Below are 21,554 nucleotides of genomic sequence, written 5' to 3'. Positions count from 1 at the left end.
CAATGCATTTGTTCTAGGAGACTTCAACACACCACTCACTCCAAAGGACAGACCACCAGACAGAAAATAAGTAAGGACACAGAGGCACTGAAAAACACACTAGAAGAGATGGACTTAACAGACACCTACAGAACTCTACATACAAAAGCAGCAGGATACACATTCTTCCCAAGTTCACATGGAACGTTCTCCAGAATAGGTCACTGCTAGGCCATAAAAAGAGCCTCAGTAAATTTAAAAAGACAGAAATTCTACCAACCAACTTCTCAGACCACAAAGGCATAAAACTAGAAATAAATTGTACAAAGAAAATAAAAAGGTTCACAAACACATGGAGGCCTAACAACATGCTTCTAAATAACCACTGGATCAATGAGCAAATTAAAACAGATGAAGCAATATCTGGAGTCAAATGACACCAAAAGCATAGAGTCCCAAATTCAACAAAAAGAGCCTCAGTAAATTAAAAAAGATAGAAGTTCTACCAACCAACTTCTCAGACCACAAAGGCATTAAACTAGAAATAAATTATACAAAGAAAACAAAAAGGCTCACAAATACATGGAGGCCTAACAATATGCTTCAAAATAACCACTGGATCAAAGAGCAAATTAAAACAGAGATGAAGCAATATATGGAGACAAATGACACCAAAAGCATAAAGCCCCAACTTCTGTGGGACGCAGGGATGGTAGTTCTAAGAGGAAAGTACATAGCAATCCAGGCCTATCTAAAGAGGGAAGAACATCCCCAAATGCAAAGTTTAAAGTCACAATTATTGAAACAAGAAAAAGTAGAACAAATCAAGCCCTAAGTCAGCAGAAGCAGGGATGTAATAAAGATAAGAGAAGAAATAAATAAAATTGAGAAGAATAAAACAATTGAAAAAAATCAAAGAAAACAACAGCTAGTTCTTTTGGAAAATAAACAAAAAGATAAGCATCCACCAAGGCTTATTAAGAGAAAAAGAGAATCAACACATATCAAAAGAATTAGAAACAAGGAAGTAAAAATCATGACAGACCCCACAGAAATACAAAGAATTATTAGAGAATACTATGAAAACCTACATGCTAACAAGCTGGAAACCCTAGAAGAAACAGACAACTTCCTAGAAAACTACAACCTTCCAAGACTGACCAAGGAAGAAACATAGAATCTAAACAAACCAATTACCAGCAACGAAATTGAAGTGGTAATCAAAAAACTACCCAAGAACAAAAACCCCAGTCTAGACGGATTTACCTTGGAATTTTATCAGCCGTACAGAGAAGATATAATACCCATTGTCCTTAAAGTTTGCCAAAAAATAGAAGAGGAAGGAATACTCCCAAACTCATTCTATGAAGCCAACATCACCCTAATACCAAAACCAGGCAAACACCCCACCAAAAAAGAAAACTACAGACCAATATCCCTCATAAACATAGATGCAAAAATACTCAACAAAATATTAGCAAACCGAATTCAAAAACACATTAAGAGGATCATACACCATGACCAAGTGAGATTCATCCCGGGGATGCAAGGATGGTACAACATTAGAAAATCCATCAACATCATCCACCACATCAACAAAAAGGACAAAACCGACATGATCATCTTCATAGATGCTGAAAAACCATTTGAGAAAATTCAACATCCATTAATGATAAAAACTCCCAACAAAATGGGTATAGAGGGCAAGTACCTCAACATAATAAAGGCCATATATGATAAACCCACAGCTAACATCATACTGAACAGCAAGGACCTGAAAGCTTTTCCTCTGAGAACCGAAACAAGACAGGGATGCCCACTCTCCCCACTGATATACAACATAGTACTGGAGGTCCTAGCCACGGCAATTCGACAAAACAAAGAAATACAAGGAATCCAGATCAGTAAAGAAGAAGTTAAACTATCACTGTTTGCAGATGACATGATATTGTACATAAAAAACCCTAAAGACTCCACTCCAAAACTACTAGAACTAATATCAGAATTCAGCAAAGTTGAAGGATACAAAATTAACACACAGAAATTTGTGGCTTTCCTATACACTAACAATGAACTAATAGAAAGAGAAATCAGGAAAACAATTCCATTCACAATTGCATCAAAAAGAATAAAATACTTAGGAATAAACCTAACCAAAGAAGTGAAAGACCTATACCCTGAAAACTATAAGACACTCTTAAGAGAAATTAAAGAGGTCACTAACAAATGGAAACTCATCCCATCCTCCTGGATAGGAAGAATTAATATTGCCAAAATGGCCATCCTGCCGAAAACAATATATAAATTCGATTCAATCCCTATGAAATTACCAAAAGCATACTTCAATGAACTGGAACAAATACTTCAAAAATTCATATGGAAACACCAATGACCCCGAATAGCCAAAGTAATCCTGAGAAGGAAGAATAAAGTGGGGGGGATCTCATTCCCGAACTTCAAGCCCTACTACAAAGCCAACGTAATCAAGACAATTTGGTCCTGGCACAAGAACAGAGCCACAGACCAGTGGAACAGAATAGAGACTCCAGACATTAACCCAAACATATATGGTCAATTAATATTCGATAAAGGAGCCCTGGACATACAATGGGGAAATGACAGTCTCTTCACCAGATGGGCTGGCAAAACTGGACAGCTACATGTAAGAGAATGTAACTGGATCAGTGCCTAACCCCATACACAAAAGTAAATTTGAAATGGATCAAAGACTTTAACATAAGTCATGAAACCATAAAACTCTTAGAAAAAAACATAGGCAAAAGTCTCTTAGACATAAAATTGAGTGACCTCTTCTTGAACATGTCTCCCCGGGCAAGGGAAAGAAAAGAAAACTGAACAAGTGGGACTATATCAAGCTGAAAAGCTTCTGTACAGCAAAGGACACCATCAATAGAACAAAAAGGTATCCTACAGTATGGGAGAATATATTCATAAATGACAGATTTGATAAAGGGTTGACATCCAAAATATATAAAGAGCTCACACACCTCAACAAACAAAAAGCAAATAATCCAATTAAAAAATGGGCAGAGGAGCTGAATAGATAGTTCTCTAAAGAAGAAATTCATATGGCCAACAGAGACATGAAAAGATAATCCACATCACTTGTCATCAGAGAAATGCAAATTAAAACCACAATGAGTTATCACCTCACACCAGTAAGGATTGCCACCATCCAAAAGACAAACAACAACAAATATTGGGGAGGTTGTGGAGAAAGTGGAACACTCCTAACATTGCTGGTGGGAATGTAAATTAGTTTAACCACTGTGGAAAGCAATATGGAGATTCCTCAAAATTCTCAAAATAGAAATACCATTTGACCCAGGAATTCCACTTCTAGGAATTTACTCTAAGAATGCAGCACTCCAGTTTGAAAAAGACAGATGCACCCCTATGTTTATCACTGCACTATTTACAATAGCCAAGATATGGAAGCAACCCTAAATGTCCATCAGTAGATGAATGGATAAAGAAGATGTGGTATATATACACAATGGAATATTACTCAGCCATAAGAAAAAAACAGATCCTACCATTTGCAACAACATGGATGGAGCTAGAGGGTAGTATGCTCAGTGAAATAAGCCAGGCAGAGAAAGACAAGTACCAAATGATTTCACTCATATGTGGAGTATAAGAACAAAGGAAAAGGAAGGAAAAAAATAGCAGCAGAATCACAGAACCCAAGAATGGACTAACAGTTACTAAAGGGAAAGGGACTGGGGAGGATGGGTGGGAAAGGAGGGATAAGGGTGGGGAAAAAGAAAGGGGATATTACGATTAGCATGTATAGTGTGGGGGGTGCACGGGGATGGCTATGCAACACAGAGAAGACAAGTAGTGATTTTACAGCATCTTACTACGCTGATGGACAGTGACTGTGAAGGGGTATGTGGGTGGGACTTGGTGAAGGGGGGAGCCCAGTAAACTTAATGTCCATCCTGTAATTGTAGATTAATGATACCAAAAAAAAAAATGTCTCTATTATCAGCTTGTGAATAAATGTACTTTTTCTGCTAATTTTTTTGCTGCTGTATGCTGGGAGCAGAATAAATGATATTTTAGTTTTGACTTTAGATAGAGTTCTTAATAAAATGTACTATGACAAAAACTTAATGCAATATTCACACAATAAAAAGTTACAAAATATTAAGTGATCGAAATGCCTGCCTAATTACAGATGTGCTACTTTGCTAATTAATAATCAAACTTGGGGGTGATCTTGAGGACAAGTGACACAATGATGTACAAAAATGGACACATTAAAGAGAGGACTAAAGAGGTGAGACAGAGGCTTCCTCCTAAAACCACATACAATAGGACAATATAATTAATACAACTAATACTGAAAGAGCAACAGGAAAGACAGCTGTGCCAAATTGCATTCACCTCGAAAAAAGAATAAACTTCACAGAACGGGGTAACGTACCACTGCAGTGGCCCGGCTGGACCCAAGTGCTTCCCCCACCCCAGATCACTAGCAGGAAGAAGAGAAGGGGAATGGGGAGGAAGTGCAGGCCTGGTACTGCTGAATACCTAACTCCAGACATCTGTTATGGGAGCATAAATGTACATTTCATGGTCCTTTCATGGTATTCTTGTGATTAGGGGGTTGAAAAGTTAAAACAGGCAGAATACCTGGAGAGACTGAGATTCCAGCCATTTGTGGAAAGCAGAGATCGATATCCGGCTGCTCCGTGACAAAAGAAAGACGGGCAGTCTGAGAGACTTCCTAACAGCAAGAGGACTGCTAAAGGGGCAAGGATTACATAAAGCTTACTGCTCACGAAAAAGGACAGGTAGACAAAATTGTCTGGGTACACTTTGCCCAGCAGGTTGGGAACTTTCTTGATCCTCAGGCGCTCCAGCTCCCTGTCTGACAACACAGCTCGAAGGACACACAGCCTACTATGCCATTCTCCCAGCCAGTCCCACATGGCTCACAAACCAGCAAACCCTACCCTGGGGCTAGGCCAGCCAGAGGGAAGCCCTGTCTACTGCAACTACAAATGCAAAGCATAGAGGCTTATACCTGTGCGCTCGGCCCACTGGTTCTGGCAGTCGAGGCAGGCATAGCAGCCAGAAAGCAAGAAACAGCTCTTTTCTGCCCCCAGGCAACAACACTGCCACTGTGCAACCACCAACATTGCTTCAGGGGCTGAGCAGCACCAGAGAGTAGAGCTTCTGGACACTAGAGGGCACCATATAAAATAAGAAATGCCGAAGAAACCGGGTTCAAAATAAAATTATGAACACAACACCTGAGAAAGATTCAAATGAAATCAACCTCATGAATCTTCCTGAAAGGGATTACAAAATAGAAATCATTAACATGCTCATGGAGGTACAGAAAAATACTCAAAAACTAAGGAAGGAATTCCAATCTGAGATCCAATACTGGAAGAGCACAATGGAGGGTATTAAAGGCAGATTAGATATGGCAGAGGAGAAGAAAAATGAAATAGAAATTAGAGAAGAGGAATACATAGAAGCTGAGACACAGAGAGAAGAAGGTATCTCTAAAAATGAAAGAATATTGAGAGAATTGTGTAACCAACCCAAATGGAATAATATTCGCATTATATGGTTACCAGAAGAGGACAAGAGAGAAAAAGGGATAGAAAGTGTCTTTGAGGAGGTAATTGCTGAAAACTTACCAAATCTGGGAAAGGAGATACTCTCTCAAGCCATGGAGATCCACAGATCTCCCAACACAAGGGACAAAAGGAAGACAAAACCAAGACACATAGTAATTAAAATGGAAAAGATCAAGGGTAAGGACAGACTATTAAGAGCAACCAGAGAGATAAATGAGGTCACATACAAAGGAAAGCCCATCAGGCTAACATCAGACTTCTCAGCAGAAACCTTACAGACAGAAGGGAGTGGCATCATATATTTAATGCAATGAAGCAGAAGGGCCTGGAACCAAGATTACTTTACCCAGAAAGATTATCATTTAATTTTGAAGCAGCGATTAAGCAATTTCCAGATAAGCAAAAGTTAAGAGAACTTACTTCCCACAAACCATCTCTACAGTGTATTTTGAAGGGACTGCTATAAATGAAGTGTTCCTAAGGTTTAATAGCTGTCACCAGAGGTAATAAAACAACAGTAAAGAAAGTAGAACAGTTAATTACTAAGTAAATGGAATATTAAATGAACTATCCCCAAAGTCAATCAAGGGATATACAAAGAGTACAGAACATAATACCTAATATTTAAAGAATGGAGGAAGAAGAAAAAGGAGGATAAAAAAAGAACCTTTAGATTGTATGCAATAGCATATTAAGTGAGTTAAGTTAGACTCTTAGATAGTAAGGAACTTAACTGTGAAACTTTGGTAACCACAAATCTAAAGTCTGCAATGGCAATGAGTACATACCTATCGATAATCACCCTAAATGTAAATGGAATGAATGCACCAATCAAAAGACATAGAGTCACTGAATGGATAAAAAAACAAGATCCATCTATATGTGGCCTATAAGAGACTCACTTGAAACCCAAAGACATACACAGACAAAAAGTGAAGGGATGGAAAAAGATATTTCATGGAACTAATAAGAGACAAAAAAGCAGGAGTTGTAGTACTTGTATCAGATAAAATAGACTTCAAAACAAAGAAAGTAATAAGAGACAAAGAAAGACATTACATAATGATTAAGGGGTCAATCCAAGAAGAAGATACAACAATTATAAATATCTATGTGCCCAACACAGAATGTGCACCTACATATGTGAAACAAATACTAACAGAATTAAAAGGGGAAATAGAATGCAATGCATTCATTCTAGGAGACAACAAAACTCCACTCATTCTGAAGGACAGATCAACCAGACAGAAAATAAATAAGGACACAGAGGCACTGAACAACACATTAGAACAGATGGACCTAACAGACACCTACAGAACACTACACCCAAATACAACAGAATACATATTCTTCTCAAGTGCACATGGGACATTTTCAAGTATAGATCATATACTAGGCCACAAAAAGAGCCTAAGTAAATTCATAAAGATTGAAATTGTACCAACCAGTTTATCAGACAACAAAGGTATGAAACTAGAAATAAATTATGCAAAGAAAACAAAAAATCCCACAAACACATGGAGGCCTCACAACATGCTCCTAAACAACCAATGAATCAAGGACCAAAAAGAAATAGAGATCAAGAAAAATACGGAGACAAATGACAACAATAACTCAACACCACAAAATCTGTGGGACGTAGAGAAGGCCATGCTAAGAGGAAAGTATATTGCAATACAGACCTACCTCAGGAAAGAACAATCCCATACAAACACTCAAAACTCACAATTAACAAAACTAGGAAAAAGAAGAATAAAGGAGGCCTCAGGTCAGTAGAAGGAGGGATATAATAAAGATTAGAGCAGAAATAAATAAAATTGAGAAGAACAAAACAATACAAAGAATCAATGAAAGCAAGAGCTTGGTTCTTTGAGAAAATAAACAAAATAGAGAAACTCCTAGCCAGACTTCTCAAGAAAAAAAGAGAGGCTACACATATAAACATAATCAGAAATGAGAAAGGAAAAATAACTATGGACACCAGAAACACAAAGAATTATTAGAGACAACTATGAAAAATTATATGCCAATAAATGGGATTACCTAGAAGAATTGGACAATTTTCTAGAAAAATACAACCTTCCAAGATTGACCCAGAAAGAAACAGAAAATCTGAACAGACCAATTACCAGCAATGAAATAAAACTGGTAATCAAAAAACTACCTAAGAACAAAACCCCTGGACGAGATGGCTTCACTGCTGAATTTTATCAAATATTTAGTGAAGACCTAATACACACCCTCCTTAAAGTTTTCCAAAGAGTAGAAGAAGAAGGAATACTTCCAAACTCATTCTATGAGGCCAGCATCACTCTAATACCAAAACCAGGCAAAGACACCACAAAAAATGAAAACTACAGACCAAAATCCCTGACGAACATAGATGTAAAAATACTCAGCAAAATATTAGCAAACTGAATTCAAAAGTAAATCAACAAGATCATCCATCATGATCAAGTAGGATTTAGTCCACGGATGCAAGGATGGTGCAACATTCGAAAATCCATGAACATCATCCATCACATCAACAAAAAGGACAAAAACCACACAATCATCTCCACAGATGTTGAAAAAGCATTTGACAAAATTCAACGTCCACTCATGATAAAAACTTGCAACAAAATGGGTATAGAGGGCAACTACCTCAACATAATAAAAGCCACATATGACACACCCATGGCCAACATTTTATTTAACAGCAAGTATCTGAAAGCTTTTCCTTTAAGACTGGGAAGAAGACAAGGATGCCCACTCTCCCCACTTTCATTCAACATAGTACTGGAGGTCCTTGCCTCGGCAATCAAAAAAAACAAAGAAATAAAAGGCATTCAGACTGGCAAGCAAGAAGTTAAACTGTTCTTGTTTGCAGATGACATGATATTGTACATAAAAAACCCAAAAAAATCCACTCGAAAATGACTAGATCTAATATCTGAACTCAGCAAAGTTGCAGGATACAAAATTAATACACTGAAATCTCTTGAATTCCTATATACTAATGACTAACTAGCAGAAAGAGACATCAGGGAAACAAATTCATTCACAGTTGCATCAAAAAGAATAAAACACCTAGGAATAAACCTAACCAAGGAAGTGAAAGACCTATACTCGGAAAACTACAAGACACTCATGAGAGAAATTAAAGAAGATACCAATAAATGGAAACACATTCTGTGCTCATGGATAGGAAGAATTAATATTGTCCAAATTGCCATCCTGCCTAAAGCAATCTACAGATTCAATGCAATTCCTATCAAAACAACAACAGCATTCTTCAATGAATGAGAGCAGATCATTCTAAAATTCATATGGAACCACCAAAGACCCCGAATAGTCAAAGCAATCCTGAGAAGGAAGAAGAAAGCAGGGAGGATTATGCTCCCCAACTTCAAGCTCTACTACAAAGCCACAGTAATCAAGACAATTTGGTACTGGCCCAAGAACAGACCCATAGACCAATGGAACAGACTAGAGAGCCCTGATATAAACCCAAGCATATATGGTCAATTAATACATGATAAAGGAGCCATGGACATACAATGGGGAAATGACAGCCTCTTCAACAACTGGTGTTGGTAAAACTGGACAGCTACATGCAAGAGAATGAAACTGTAATATTTTTTAACCCCACACACAAAAGTAAACTCAAAATGGATAAAAGTCTTGAATGTGAGTCATGAAACCATAAAACTCTTAGAAGACAACATACACAAAAATCTCCTGAATGTAAGTATGAGCAACTTCTTCCTGAATGCATCTCCTTGAGCAAGGGCAACAAAAGCAAAAATGAACACATGGGATTACATCAAACTAAAGTTTCTGTACAGCAGAGGACACCATCAACAGAACAAAATGGCATCCTGCAGTATAGGAGAATATATTTTTAAATGACATATCCAACAAGGGGTTAACATCCAAAATATATAAAGAACTCACGTGCCTCAACCCCCAAAATGCAAATAACCCAATTAAAAAATGGGCAGACGATATAAAGAGACAATTCTCCAAAGAAGAAATTCAGATGGCCAACAGACACATGAGAAGATGCTCCACATCACTAATCATCAGGGAAATGCAAATTAAAACCACAAAGAGATATCACTTCACACCAGTAAGGATGGCCAGCATTGAAAAGACTAAGAACAACAAATGCTGGTGAGGATGCAGATAAAGGGGAACCCTCCTACACTGCTGGTGGGAATGTAAGCTAGTTCAACCATTATGGAAAGCAAAATGGATGTTGCTCAAAAAACTTAAAATAGAAATACCATTTGACCTGGGAATCCCACTCCTTGGAATTTACCGAAAGAACACAACTTCTCAGACTCAGAAAGACATATGCACCCCTATGTTTATTGCAGCCAAGATATGGAAGCAACCTAAGTGTCCATCAGTAGATGAATGGATAAAGAAGATATGGTACATATACACAATGGAATACTATTCAGTCATAAGAAAGAAACAAATCCTACCATTTGCCACAACATGGTTGGAGCTGGAGGATATTATGCTCAGTGAAATAAGCGAGGCAGAGAAAGACAAGTGCCAAGTGATTTCCCTCGTTTGTGGAGTATAACAACGAAGCAAAACTGAAGGAACAAAATAGCAGCAGACTCAGAGACTCCAAGAAGGAACTAGTGGTTACCAAAGGGGAGGGCTGTGGTAGGGTGGGTCGGGAGGGTGGGAGATGGGAATTGAGGGGTATTATGTTTAGTACATATGGTGTGGGTGGTCACGGGGAAAACAGTGTAGCACAGAGAAGGCAAACAGTGAATCTGTGGCATCTTCTCCACTGATGGACAGTGACTGTATTGGGCCACGGGTGGGGACTTGATAATATGGGTAATGTAGTAACCACATTGCTTTTTCATGTGAAACCTTCATAAGAATATATATCAATAATACCTTAATAACAAATTTTTTAAAAAATGGACACATTAAATTAGGACCTGGGGACACAGTGATGTACTTAAGTGGAGGGATCATTGTATTTGTATAGAGCTTTACAGTTTAAAAAGTTTTATTATGTATATTATTTTCTTTACTTCCACAATAACCTTGTAATGTTTGCTTTTTTCTAAGCCTATAATTCCTGCCTTCTTTGCAAATAAATGAAGTATTATATTATTAAAGTTTACTTAAGACAGAGCATTCAATGTCCCAAAGGACTTTTGATAAGGATTTTCTTAAGTAATATAATACTGGTTATTATATTATGGATATGTGAGATTCCTGAGAAACTGAGTCTTTATCAAGCAAACACTAGACACAAATTACAAACAAATTCAAGCCTAACTAATGATTCTCAATCACCTTTTGCTTAAGGTGTTTCTTTATTTTCAGTATTTCAAAATGTTAGGCTGGGAAGAAGGCAGAGGCTGTTTTAACTATCTAGACTGTCCTAGGATGTGGCTTTATCTTTCTGAAAGTACATTCTTCTTCAGAGACACTGTTGCTATACTGGTTAAATTAATCCTTCAGAATGCTATGAGAATTCCAGTCCACACTACAGTGTTTTACCTTATCGGCCTGACGCATATAGCAGTAGAGAATTCCTCTCATACATTTTATAGCTGAGTGCTCCAGCTCATGGGTCCTTCCCTTGTCATCATCAATGCGCCTGGGTGAGAGAGATAACTCATGAGACAAATTGGAATTGCATTTGAAAAGGAAGCAGAGTCTTTGATAATTAAGTATTTAACTCTCTAGCTAATCCTATGTTCTGGGGACATCTACCAATTCTGTAACAGTGAAACTCCATTTTTCCAGCAGATGTAGAAACTCAGCAATAAAAAAAAAATCCTATGATGCGACTTGTGCAGGTTTCACCTTCTTTTAAGGAAGTAAGCCAATTGTTTTATAAATAACATACAATATTTTCTACATTGACTTGGTTGAAACTTTAAAGGATAATTTTATATCGAAAAATCAACCAAAAGATTTTTTAAATTTGCTTCACAGAGTAAAGGCAACTTTTAAAATCAACTCCTTTAGGTTATGCAATGGCTACTTGGATTCAGTAAGTGAAGATTAAAGCAGACACATGCCTTCCTTGCTGTGTCATGTACTTAAGAGTGGCAGCGTGGGCACTTCAGTCAAGAATGCCTTCAACAAACACAAATTCATTATGATACATGACATACTTGGGCAAAAAGTTTTATATTCTCAGGTCTTACTTTAAAATCAATTGACCGTAATTTACATCTCTTGCTTTTAGAAAGAAAGAACAGCTAAAATCTCACTAATAAACTAGGTTAAAATGTTCTTTTTGTCCCTAAGCTCCTTTCTCATTATGGATCAGCAATTTTCAAATGGTGGATAAGAGATATCCAATACTGAAAAATAGAAGTAGCTTATTCATTGCTTCACTAAATTGTAACTAAAATATCTGGTGAGCACTCTCACCTGACAAAAAGCATCACCTGTCCCCTTAAAAAGCATATTATAATTACCTCCTCTTCCAATTGCAAATCTCATATACCACTACTAAGAAGAATGATAATCATTTTAATATAGTATGGTGAATACCAGCAAAATGAAAATTATTTGTCATTAGAACATCATTCCTCTTTTCATATATATGAAATGCAGTAAAACTAGCATGATTTTGCTCTACGCTATATTTTTTCCCCTTCTGTCAGACATAAGTGTCTTAACAGAGGCAATTTATGGCACAGATACCAGAGGTGTTGATATATGGAGGAAATAGCACAACTGCAGTGTAACAAGCTCAATGAAATGTTCTATGTCCAATTCCTACCTCATATAATACACAATATTTTTCAGAAAAAACAAGCTTTTCTAAAATTGTCTTTAAAATAATTCTCTGCCCTTAATTTCAACAAGTATAAAACCAAGACTAAAATGTTCCATAAAAATTCAACCAGAATAATGAATCCTATTTTAATGAAGTTCTCCTGTTTCTCCTTTCTACTGCAAATAGTGACCAGAAGAATATTTCTCTTCTAAGAAAGTAAAAGAGCAGTTGCATTTGAGTAAAAATAATTAGGACATCAGGATACATTTATTATCTTTCATAAGATTTAAAGTGATTGTGGTGACCCAAAATAATCTCTATGTTCCACCAGGAACTGCATTCTTTTGCAAGCTCTATAGATGCACATTCAAGTTTTAATAAGATTTGAAGAATATTTTTAATTAAAAAAATGTATAAATGAAACAACTTCAAATTAAAGTCTAGTCAATTTATTGATCATAAGCTATGTGCAAGTGTTGACCAGATATTTCTATGAAATGAAATTTGATTTTATATCTAAGCCAGAATTCCATACTTATAAATAAATATATAATAGTGAAGAAAATAGACATTTGAATCCTATCATTGGTGCACTATTTCCCCAAAGACAAGCTTCAAGGAATATAATATCAGAATATTGTTTGGTAGAAATAGTTATATAACATGATTATTTACTAGTACTAAGGTAGGGCCATCTATTATATTCATCTTCTAAAACAGTGATAAATCTAACACTGAGAGGGAAAAGCCTGATTTCCTGCAGGAAGGCATCCTCTCTCTCGCTCTCAGACAGGTTGCAAGGCATCTCATCAGTTTGCCTTGAGTTTTTGCTTTTCCGAGACATAAACATTTAAACAGCCAAAAAATTCTTTTCCAAGTCAATACTCTTAAAAAATCACTGATTCTTTTCAAATATGAAAACTAAATTCCACATTTTAAAAAACTAATTTAGAGTTATTTTTTTCCTAAAAGTTATATTAAAAATAAACAAAAAATGTAAAAGCCTTACATGATATTTTTAATATAGCATAAAGTATAGATTTAACTTCTTTTAATAAATTTTGTATAGTTGAGTAGGTACAGAAACAGTTTTAACCTGAATCACATGAATCAAAGTGATGTAGTTATTTGTAAAATAATTATAATAGTTACAATTACAATAATAAAATATAAACATTATATTTATTTACATTAATTATAATAAATACATAATTATGTAATTCAATTATAATTTAAATAATAGAACATTTGGAACTACAACTTGATATATAAATGACATTTTATAAAGCCAAACATATAGTAAGCTTTTCTTCCCTCCTATAAAATAAAACAAGATTACAAAGTGGAACTGTAATAACATATGTAAGAAAAACTATTTCAAAGTATATTTTCAAAAATAAATTATTTCACTGTCTCTAATAATAAATTATTGAATGCATCCAATTGAGTAATGCATAAATTATACTCCAAAATGTGTATGAAATATAAATGTGCATAAAATAATCTTTTTAAGTCCTTAGTATATCCACACAGAGATGTAAACACAAAGTAAAAAAGATATGAAGTTTCATGAGACCATTAATAAGACTAATTGAAAACTAATGCAATTAGAAAAATCAGACTACTCATAATTTTTATAAACCAGCAACTTTATATTGTGCATTCATTATCAAAAAGAGATAAATTCCTGAAGAAAAATATTAAAAGCTTAATTTTGAGAAATTTCCAATGTAAACTATATGATTTCGTTGCCATTTGCAAGTAGAATTCTATAAATTTTGCAACATGAGAATTATCTAAACTAATCAGCACAGTTTAATTTTGTGAGAGTAAAAAGTGATTCATAATAATTCTGTGATAAGAACCCTTGCATTTCTCCAAATGGGAGAGATTTTCCCTGATAGTAACACAAGAACTCTGCTACTTTAAGAGAAGATAAATTATCCAGTGAGTTAATACATAGTGTACCCAACAAAGAGAGGACTTCAAATTCTCTATCACATGTTTGATGCCTTCTGGGAAAAGGTCTGACTCATATTTTTTTAAAGAATTTCCCCCCAACGTTTTATTTAGAATAATTTCAAACCTCTAAGAAAGCTAAAAAAACACTATAATGAATAAATCTTTTACTCTTCAAATGGAGTCATCAGTTACTAAAGTTAACTTGCACTCTTTATCTCTAATTTATTTTCTGCAATATTTAAAAGTAAGCTACAAAGATCATCACACCTACATACTTCAGAAGTATTTCCTAAAAATGAGGATATTTTCCTACGTAATCATCATATATAATATCACTATCATACCTAAGGAATTTAATGTTGATACTATATTATCTAACATATAATCTATATCAAAATTATCCAGTTATCCCCAAAATATGCTTTATAAGTGTTTTTTTTTGGTTGTCATATTTTAGTCTTCCTTAATCTAGCCATCTGCACGTCTTTTTTCTAATGCTTTTTAATAGTTACATTTTTTAAGAGTCCAGGGAAGTTATCTTTTAAGTAATCACAATCTAGCATTGTCTAATTGTCTATTCACAAGTAGATCCATTTCAACGTTTTGTTAAGAAGTCAACACGGATGATGTATACTTACCACCATGTCACATCACGAAACACCTAAAGTCAGTCTATCCCATTATTGGTTTGACCACTTGGTTAGGGTTCTATTGTTGCTCACTGTATTCCTAAGACCAGTAATAGTTTGACATTTAACAAAGCTATCCTGTGCTTACATGGAATAGGTAAAAAAAAAAATACTTGTGACATTAGCAAACAAGGATGCTAAAGATGACTACTTCATATTATCTCAGTTTTTTTATTCTTTTAGAAATACAACACATCAATAATTTAAGACAGGAATCATGTTTATATGGAAAATACAATATTCAAATTAGAAGTAAATGCATATGTCACCTTCAGAAAATTACTATTCAGAATCCTAACCTTAGTAACAGTTAAAATGTATTAGTACTGACTATGTGTCAGGACCCAGGTTGGAGACTTCCTATATATAATGAAATAGATAAACAGAAATTCTGTGTTGTTAAAGGATTTTTTTTTTTACTTTCATAAAATAATTATTTGACTTAAAAACCAGATTTAATAAGTGATGCCCCAAAGAAGTGCAATGGAAAAAAATACTAAACTGGCAGGGAAAGAGGTGGGAGTCCTGGCCTGGCTACATTATTAACTAGTGTACAATTTGAACAAATCTGTTAACTACTCTGGGGCCCAGTTTATCATCTGCAAAATTCTATCATCATCAATTCCTTCTATGACTGAAACCAACCAACTCAATGAGAATGGGTGGTTCATTTTGCCAAAGACATGCTGATTTACAAACCTAAAGAGAAAAGATTCTAGTTACAAAGTCATAAAATGTTAGAACTATTCTTGCATAAAATCCTTAAGTAAGCCAACTGTTTAGTTGGCTTTAGACCCTAAAAGGATGTGTAAGCTATCATAGGTCGCACAGTGAGTCAGCAGCAGAGCAAAAAGAGCTTCCCAACATGTCTCGGGCTCACAAAATCCTATCACCTAGCTTGGAGTTACTAGTAGAACACACACCAGCTTACTTACCTATATGCAAGAGCCAAAGCCCAAGCCCCAGCAGCGCAGTACAGGCTGTCCTGGACTTTGGCCTTCTGATCATCACCACATGTTTTAGTAGGAAACAGACCTGTGGTTGGACTTTGATACAGCAGTAATGTTGACTTGACTGCAATTGAAGACAAGAAAAAGAATGAATTATACAGCCATTCATTGTCCTTGGGCTGAAGGTCTTAATCTTCCCAGGTTTCCTCATCCTAATTCTGACAATTTTGTTGTTTCTAAACTTAGTTGTAGAATAAAACTTCTGAATATGCAGAAACAACTTTACTTAAATCACTCCAGCCTAAGTAGGAATCCACCTTGCATGAAGGACTCTTTCTACTTTTGAGGAAAGGACTCAGCTAATTAGCACGTAAAAAGTCTTTTAGCATATCTTGATTAAAGTCAGTAAGTGTTTGTAAGGCAACATTAGGTGTAGCAAAAAGATCAACCAAGAATGTAAGTGTATTTTCAACAAATCAGTTCAATAGGGAAACATAATGAAAATGTACCACAAAGAATGTCATACAGTCACTAAATCCAAAACCAACTCGATTACTAAACAGGACAGAATCCTATTTCCACTGATGACTAGTTTGCGCCTGGACTTCTGAGGAATATATTCATTTCATACACTATATTATAAAGTTTAGGGGTATGTTACGATTTCAAAACTGAATCCCATCCTTGTATGACCTGAAAACAGCAAGTAAATAATTTTTTTGTGAACATTTTAATCCTACTTAAATAAAATAAGTCTGAAAATAATATTTTATTACCTTTTTTAAGAGTCTTAAAATAGAAAACTAAATACATCAGCACAACATTTCCTAAAAGCTATTTTATTCCTGTCTTAACTATAAATGGATGAATAATGTTTTTCCTCAAAATACATTAAATTACTCTGACCTAGATTGGTATATGTCAACTACTTTTAGGATACTTTATCAAAGGTCTAACGCACTCTGGTCTTTCACAGATTAAAGAATTAAATTCCTTTCTCTTTTTTCAGACTAAACTGCCATTGTCATCATCATTTCTTTCAGAATACCAGGGTATTTGTTATTTTTCCTAGGGAAAAGAACTGGTCCTCATTTAAAAGGTAGTTTTATTTCTCTAGCTAGTTATGGCTATCAAGATAATAAAAGGGCAACCTAAGAATATATGTCAGAATCTCGACCAAAATAATCTGAATCACGGTTTCACATGATATTGATGCGAATCAAAAAGATACTTATCTGAGGGGAGACAAATAAAATTATATATTATTTGCCATACTAAGCCATGTAAATGACAGTCAAAGCAAACTGACAAAAATTAATAGGCATTTCCAACTTATGGTTCTGGTAATCAAAGAAGAGACCCATACAAGTATAACTCAAAGTTGCTTACCCCCATTATAAAACAAACTTTGCCAGGCTGACTCTGGCAAAAACAAAACAACAAAAAATCCAGGGACCTGATATTAATAACAGTAACCTGATTACCTTTTGAATCTCAATGAATTGGAAATGGATATAAAAAGTTCAGGACTATGTGGGCACCATGTAGAAGTAAATGAGCAAGGAATACTTTTATCAATTTTTGTTTGTATAACTGTAAAACAACAAATAGCCTTTAGTTCTCAAATCTGGTAATGATTAGGAAGGCCAAAAGAACAGAGGGGGCATTGGTTAAAATTTTAAAATTATTCAAGGGATAGATATGACTTGACAGATTCCTTTTGTAGTCCCAGTACCAATATGCAATTGGAATACATAGCTGCTTAAGCACTGAGATACACAAACATCCAAATTTGAGAACATCAACCACATAATGTGTGCAATATAACTAAGGCAGAGTAAATACTAATACAGTTACTCAAGGACATGTTTTCCTCAGGTTTTGCTTACCAATTCGGTAATAATGATCCAATTTATCCCACAGAGTTTCATTATCAGGTCTTGGAAGATTAATGCTTTTAAGAGGTTCATAAACTGAGCCTAAAAGAAAAATGAAAACCCATCAAAATCTGTCATTTTCATCCAGATAAACAAAGAAAAGCTCTAAACAAATGAAGAAGCACTACTCTGCACTGATTTTCATTTTTATATGTGAACTGCCATATTTCACAACTGGTCATATTTTTGGTGGGAGATGAGAACAAAATAGAAGGGTTCTAAATGTTAAGAGATACCCTCCACCCTCACTCTTGGCAGTTAGTCCAAATAACTTCTGAATATTGATCGTAACAACTCAAACAGCACTAATACTCATGTGGTAGTCACTAACTCAATAATTTCAGTTCTCTTTGAAAAATATTATCTACTTATATGCCCTGATATTCAAAACCTTATTCCCTTTGTTCATGCTTCATCAGGCAATTTCCTGTCAGATGATCACACCCCAGAAACTTCAAGAAAAAAGATAATGCTGACATGTTCCAAAGTCATCCACTCCATGAGTATTTAGATAGTTTTTGTAAGGCTGGAAGTACTGGAGGGAGGAAAGCAAGGACAGTGCAAGCAGAACAAAGACAGCACCAAATGGCTCTGTGCCACATAAGGAAGGAACGGACAGCTCTTCCTAGATTCCAGTCCCGTAAAGTGCCGACAAACCCTGGATGCAGACCCGCTCCTTCCGGAAGGAGGAGACCTCTGGCTGTCCATCACCTGACCCTGAGCCCAATGAACTACCACATACCCCTGGCATGGCCCACTCCCCTCTCCCTTCCCTGTGCTTATAAAAACTCCCCGCCTGCCCTGCTGGAGGCGACTTCTCCAGCCTGTGTTTCGGACTGGCGAACCTTGCCCAGCCTGTGTTTTGGACTGGTGAACCTCGCCCAGGATTGCGCTCAAATAAACTGCCTGGCCTTGTGTTGCCTCTTGTCGCCTGCTTATTTCAGTTAGAATTTATCTTACAGTTTTCATACAGAAATTTTGAAACCCACACTTTCTCCTAGGGTAGATGATATTCATGTCTCCTTATCTGTGTTGTAAGCAGAAACTGTATCTACTTCTCAGCCATGAAAACCACTCCAAGGTGTTGGCAGAGCACACTCCTTGAAAGCTACAAGATACATAATAATCATGATAATTTGGTAAAAAATGGATACAGAAAATTGTTCACTTGACTAGTGCACTTTTTCAACTGCTGACTGCAAGGAAGACATTGGAAACTTCAGCCATCAAACTAAGTACTGTCTCTCATTCTTTGTTAAAAGCATGCAAATAATAAACTTCACAAATCACATTCAGTCCACCTCTAGATTCAGGCAACATATAGCCTAAAAACACAGCACAAGTATAAACCTATGATTTCCCTGGTGAAACTGAGAAATCCCCTTGGGGGATTTTGTAGGCATGCATTAAGAATGCTTCTAAAGAAAATTAAAGCATTATGCTAACAAAATTACTATGTCCAGTATGCCAGTTGAAAGCCAAGGTATTGGGAATTTCTGTTTAGGCAGACATTAAACATTATGAAGCAAGTATGGAAGGGATCTATATATTCAGACAACGGTCTTAGAATCTTCTGTTGGAAAAAAGACATGATTTATGGATAAAAACAGGGAATAAGAAATGACCTGCTCTGAATGAAGAGATTTTTTTAAAAACGAGTCTTTACAATGACACCAACCAGAATGTCCCCATAGTAAAGAATGGGGTGACCTACCAATATCGAACAGGAAAGCAGCAAGACTCCTACACAGTACTAAGGGGTCCAGCCATGCCCTCTGCCTCCTCCATTCAATTAGCTCTGGGTTTCTATAAGTATATAGGCAGCCTGACAAACTGGGAAGAAATAATATGGCCACTGCTTGCACATTAAGTTCTAATCTGTGGAAGTCTACACATTCTCAGTGAAGCTCAACCAATAATCAATGAAACCAAATCAGGTACAAAGCATCACAAGTTTTAAATTGTGCATACATATATATAAAGATTAAAGGAGACACCTTTGCTGGGGTGGAAGGATTGTGGATGAACATTTCTGTTTTATTTAGAGTGTTATTTTATTTAGAGTTAATATGTTGCTTCATATAGGAAAAGAGTTAATATATTGCTTCATGTAAGAAATACACACACACATACACTTTCATTACAATTAGGTAAATGTGGGTAAAATTGAAACATTTCCAGAATATCTCCCCTGGCTTTAGTATATCTGCATATCAATAGGCTATCAGAGGTGGAAAGAAGTATGGCTTTAGTGCATTTGCATCTTTCCTCAGGGCTGGAGAAATTCATCTCCATATCAATGGGTAATTACCTGAGCAGCAGAGGGCTTATCAGTACCTGAGAGGTGAAGGGGAGGGCCGGTGTTGTGGCTGCTGGAGCAGGAGAGAGAGATAGGCCGGACTGCAGTTTGTGAGCAATAAACAGGTTTTAAACTTTATTTCTCCCTTTGACTGCTTTTGGTCTTTAGGGGTATTTTGCCCCGGGATTTCCTTTCCCTGGACTTACAATTGGGTAGTGTTGGCAGGATTCCTGTGAACCCGAAATCTGTCATAATGGGAGCGACCTTTGGGAAGGCCGCTCCTAGAAATGATGGGGAGAAGCAGCGCTCATGCTGAGGGACATGTGTCTACAACTCTGTGTGGTCGTGGAGGTGCTACCACCACTGCTGGCCATGCTGACCCCGGCCTGGGGCCCGAGCGTAAGGCTACTGCTTCTGCCACTGCTGCTACTCTTGCTGCCTGCTGGAGCCTGGCCACAACTATGGATAGGAGCAGAGGTCTGGGTCACCTTGCAGAAACTGGCTGCTGTGTACCACACCTTGCTGGCTACAGAGCCATCACCAGAACAGCTCCGACCAAGGTAATAACCTCCTATCCCATCGCTGGTTGGGTGTGAGACTGGACCCAAAGGCCACCGAGTGGTGTAGCACAGACATCTACCATATATCATGTGACTGGCCATTTGCCTTTGGCATCCCCAGGGAATGATGAACAGACACATCGGCCCAGATGCGCTGGCTAGAAGGAAAGCATGCCTCTGATGTGGCCCAATGGCTACATCAGTGTTTGTTGCACATGGGGCAAAAGACAATGTGGGCCCATCAGTGGGGCTTGCCTTTCACCTTTGAAGAAGTCAGCCGCGCCTGGAAGGAGTGCCCTGCACATTGTGCAGATCAGCAAACCACCAAGAGGGGCCTAGAGCGTCTCTCTGCACCATATGGTTGGTCGCTGGTTACTGACAGAGATGGAGGTACCCACTTTATTGGACACGTGTTGCAAGGATGGGTGCAGCAATTAATAGTAAAATGGATGTGGCCCTGGACATTTCAACACATGGACCTGAAAGGTCCCCACCAGTAAGATGGCAAACTTCTGGCTTCTCTTCGGGGTCCTCAGTTCCCGCCGGCACCACCTGAAGCCCAATCACCTCTCGCCCCCCTCCCAATCCCAGCACCTAGCCAACAGCCACCACCCCGCAGAAGTGACACCTCAATCAATTCATGCCCCTTCCTATATAACCCAGCACCTTTCCCTAATAAAGCGAAACTCTCCGGTGAATTGCTGATATGTGTTGCCCCGTCTTCCCCACGACACCAGCAGCAGCTTGCCCTCGTCCTCTTTTTCCGGCGCTGGCTCATCACACCCACCACTCCTCTCTGG

The 21,554-nt window shown here is 36.9% G+C and overlaps 1 protein-coding gene across 4 annotated transcripts in view; it reads right to left on the bottom strand.

Moving 5' to 3' along the window:
• PHKB (phosphorylase kinase regulatory subunit beta) overlaps positions 1-21,554 on the bottom strand; it is a 337,121-nt gene that overhangs the window by 239,428 nt on the left and 76,139 nt on the right. For all 4 annotated transcript variants that reach the window (XM_036996511.2, XM_036996510.2, XM_036996512.2 and 1 more), the window contains 3 exons: positions 17,848-17,937; positions 15,944-16,082; positions 11,121-11,220 (listed from right to left, as the gene is read on the bottom strand). In XM_036996511.2, the coding sequence (XP_036852406.2) occupies positions 11,121-11,220; positions 15,944-16,082; positions 17,848-17,937 (329 nt within the window). The remainder of the gene's footprint in view (positions 1-11,120; positions 11,221-15,943; positions 16,083-17,847; positions 17,938-21,554) is intronic.

This window comes from Manis javanica, chromosome 17 (assembly GCF_040802235.1).
Source record: "Manis javanica isolate MJ-LG chromosome 17, MJ_LKY, whole genome shotgun sequence".
NCBI classification, from domain to species: domain Eukaryota; kingdom Metazoa; phylum Chordata; class Mammalia; order Pholidota; family Manidae; genus Manis; species Manis javanica.
This window is presented reverse-complemented; position numbering and strand designations above follow the sequence as displayed.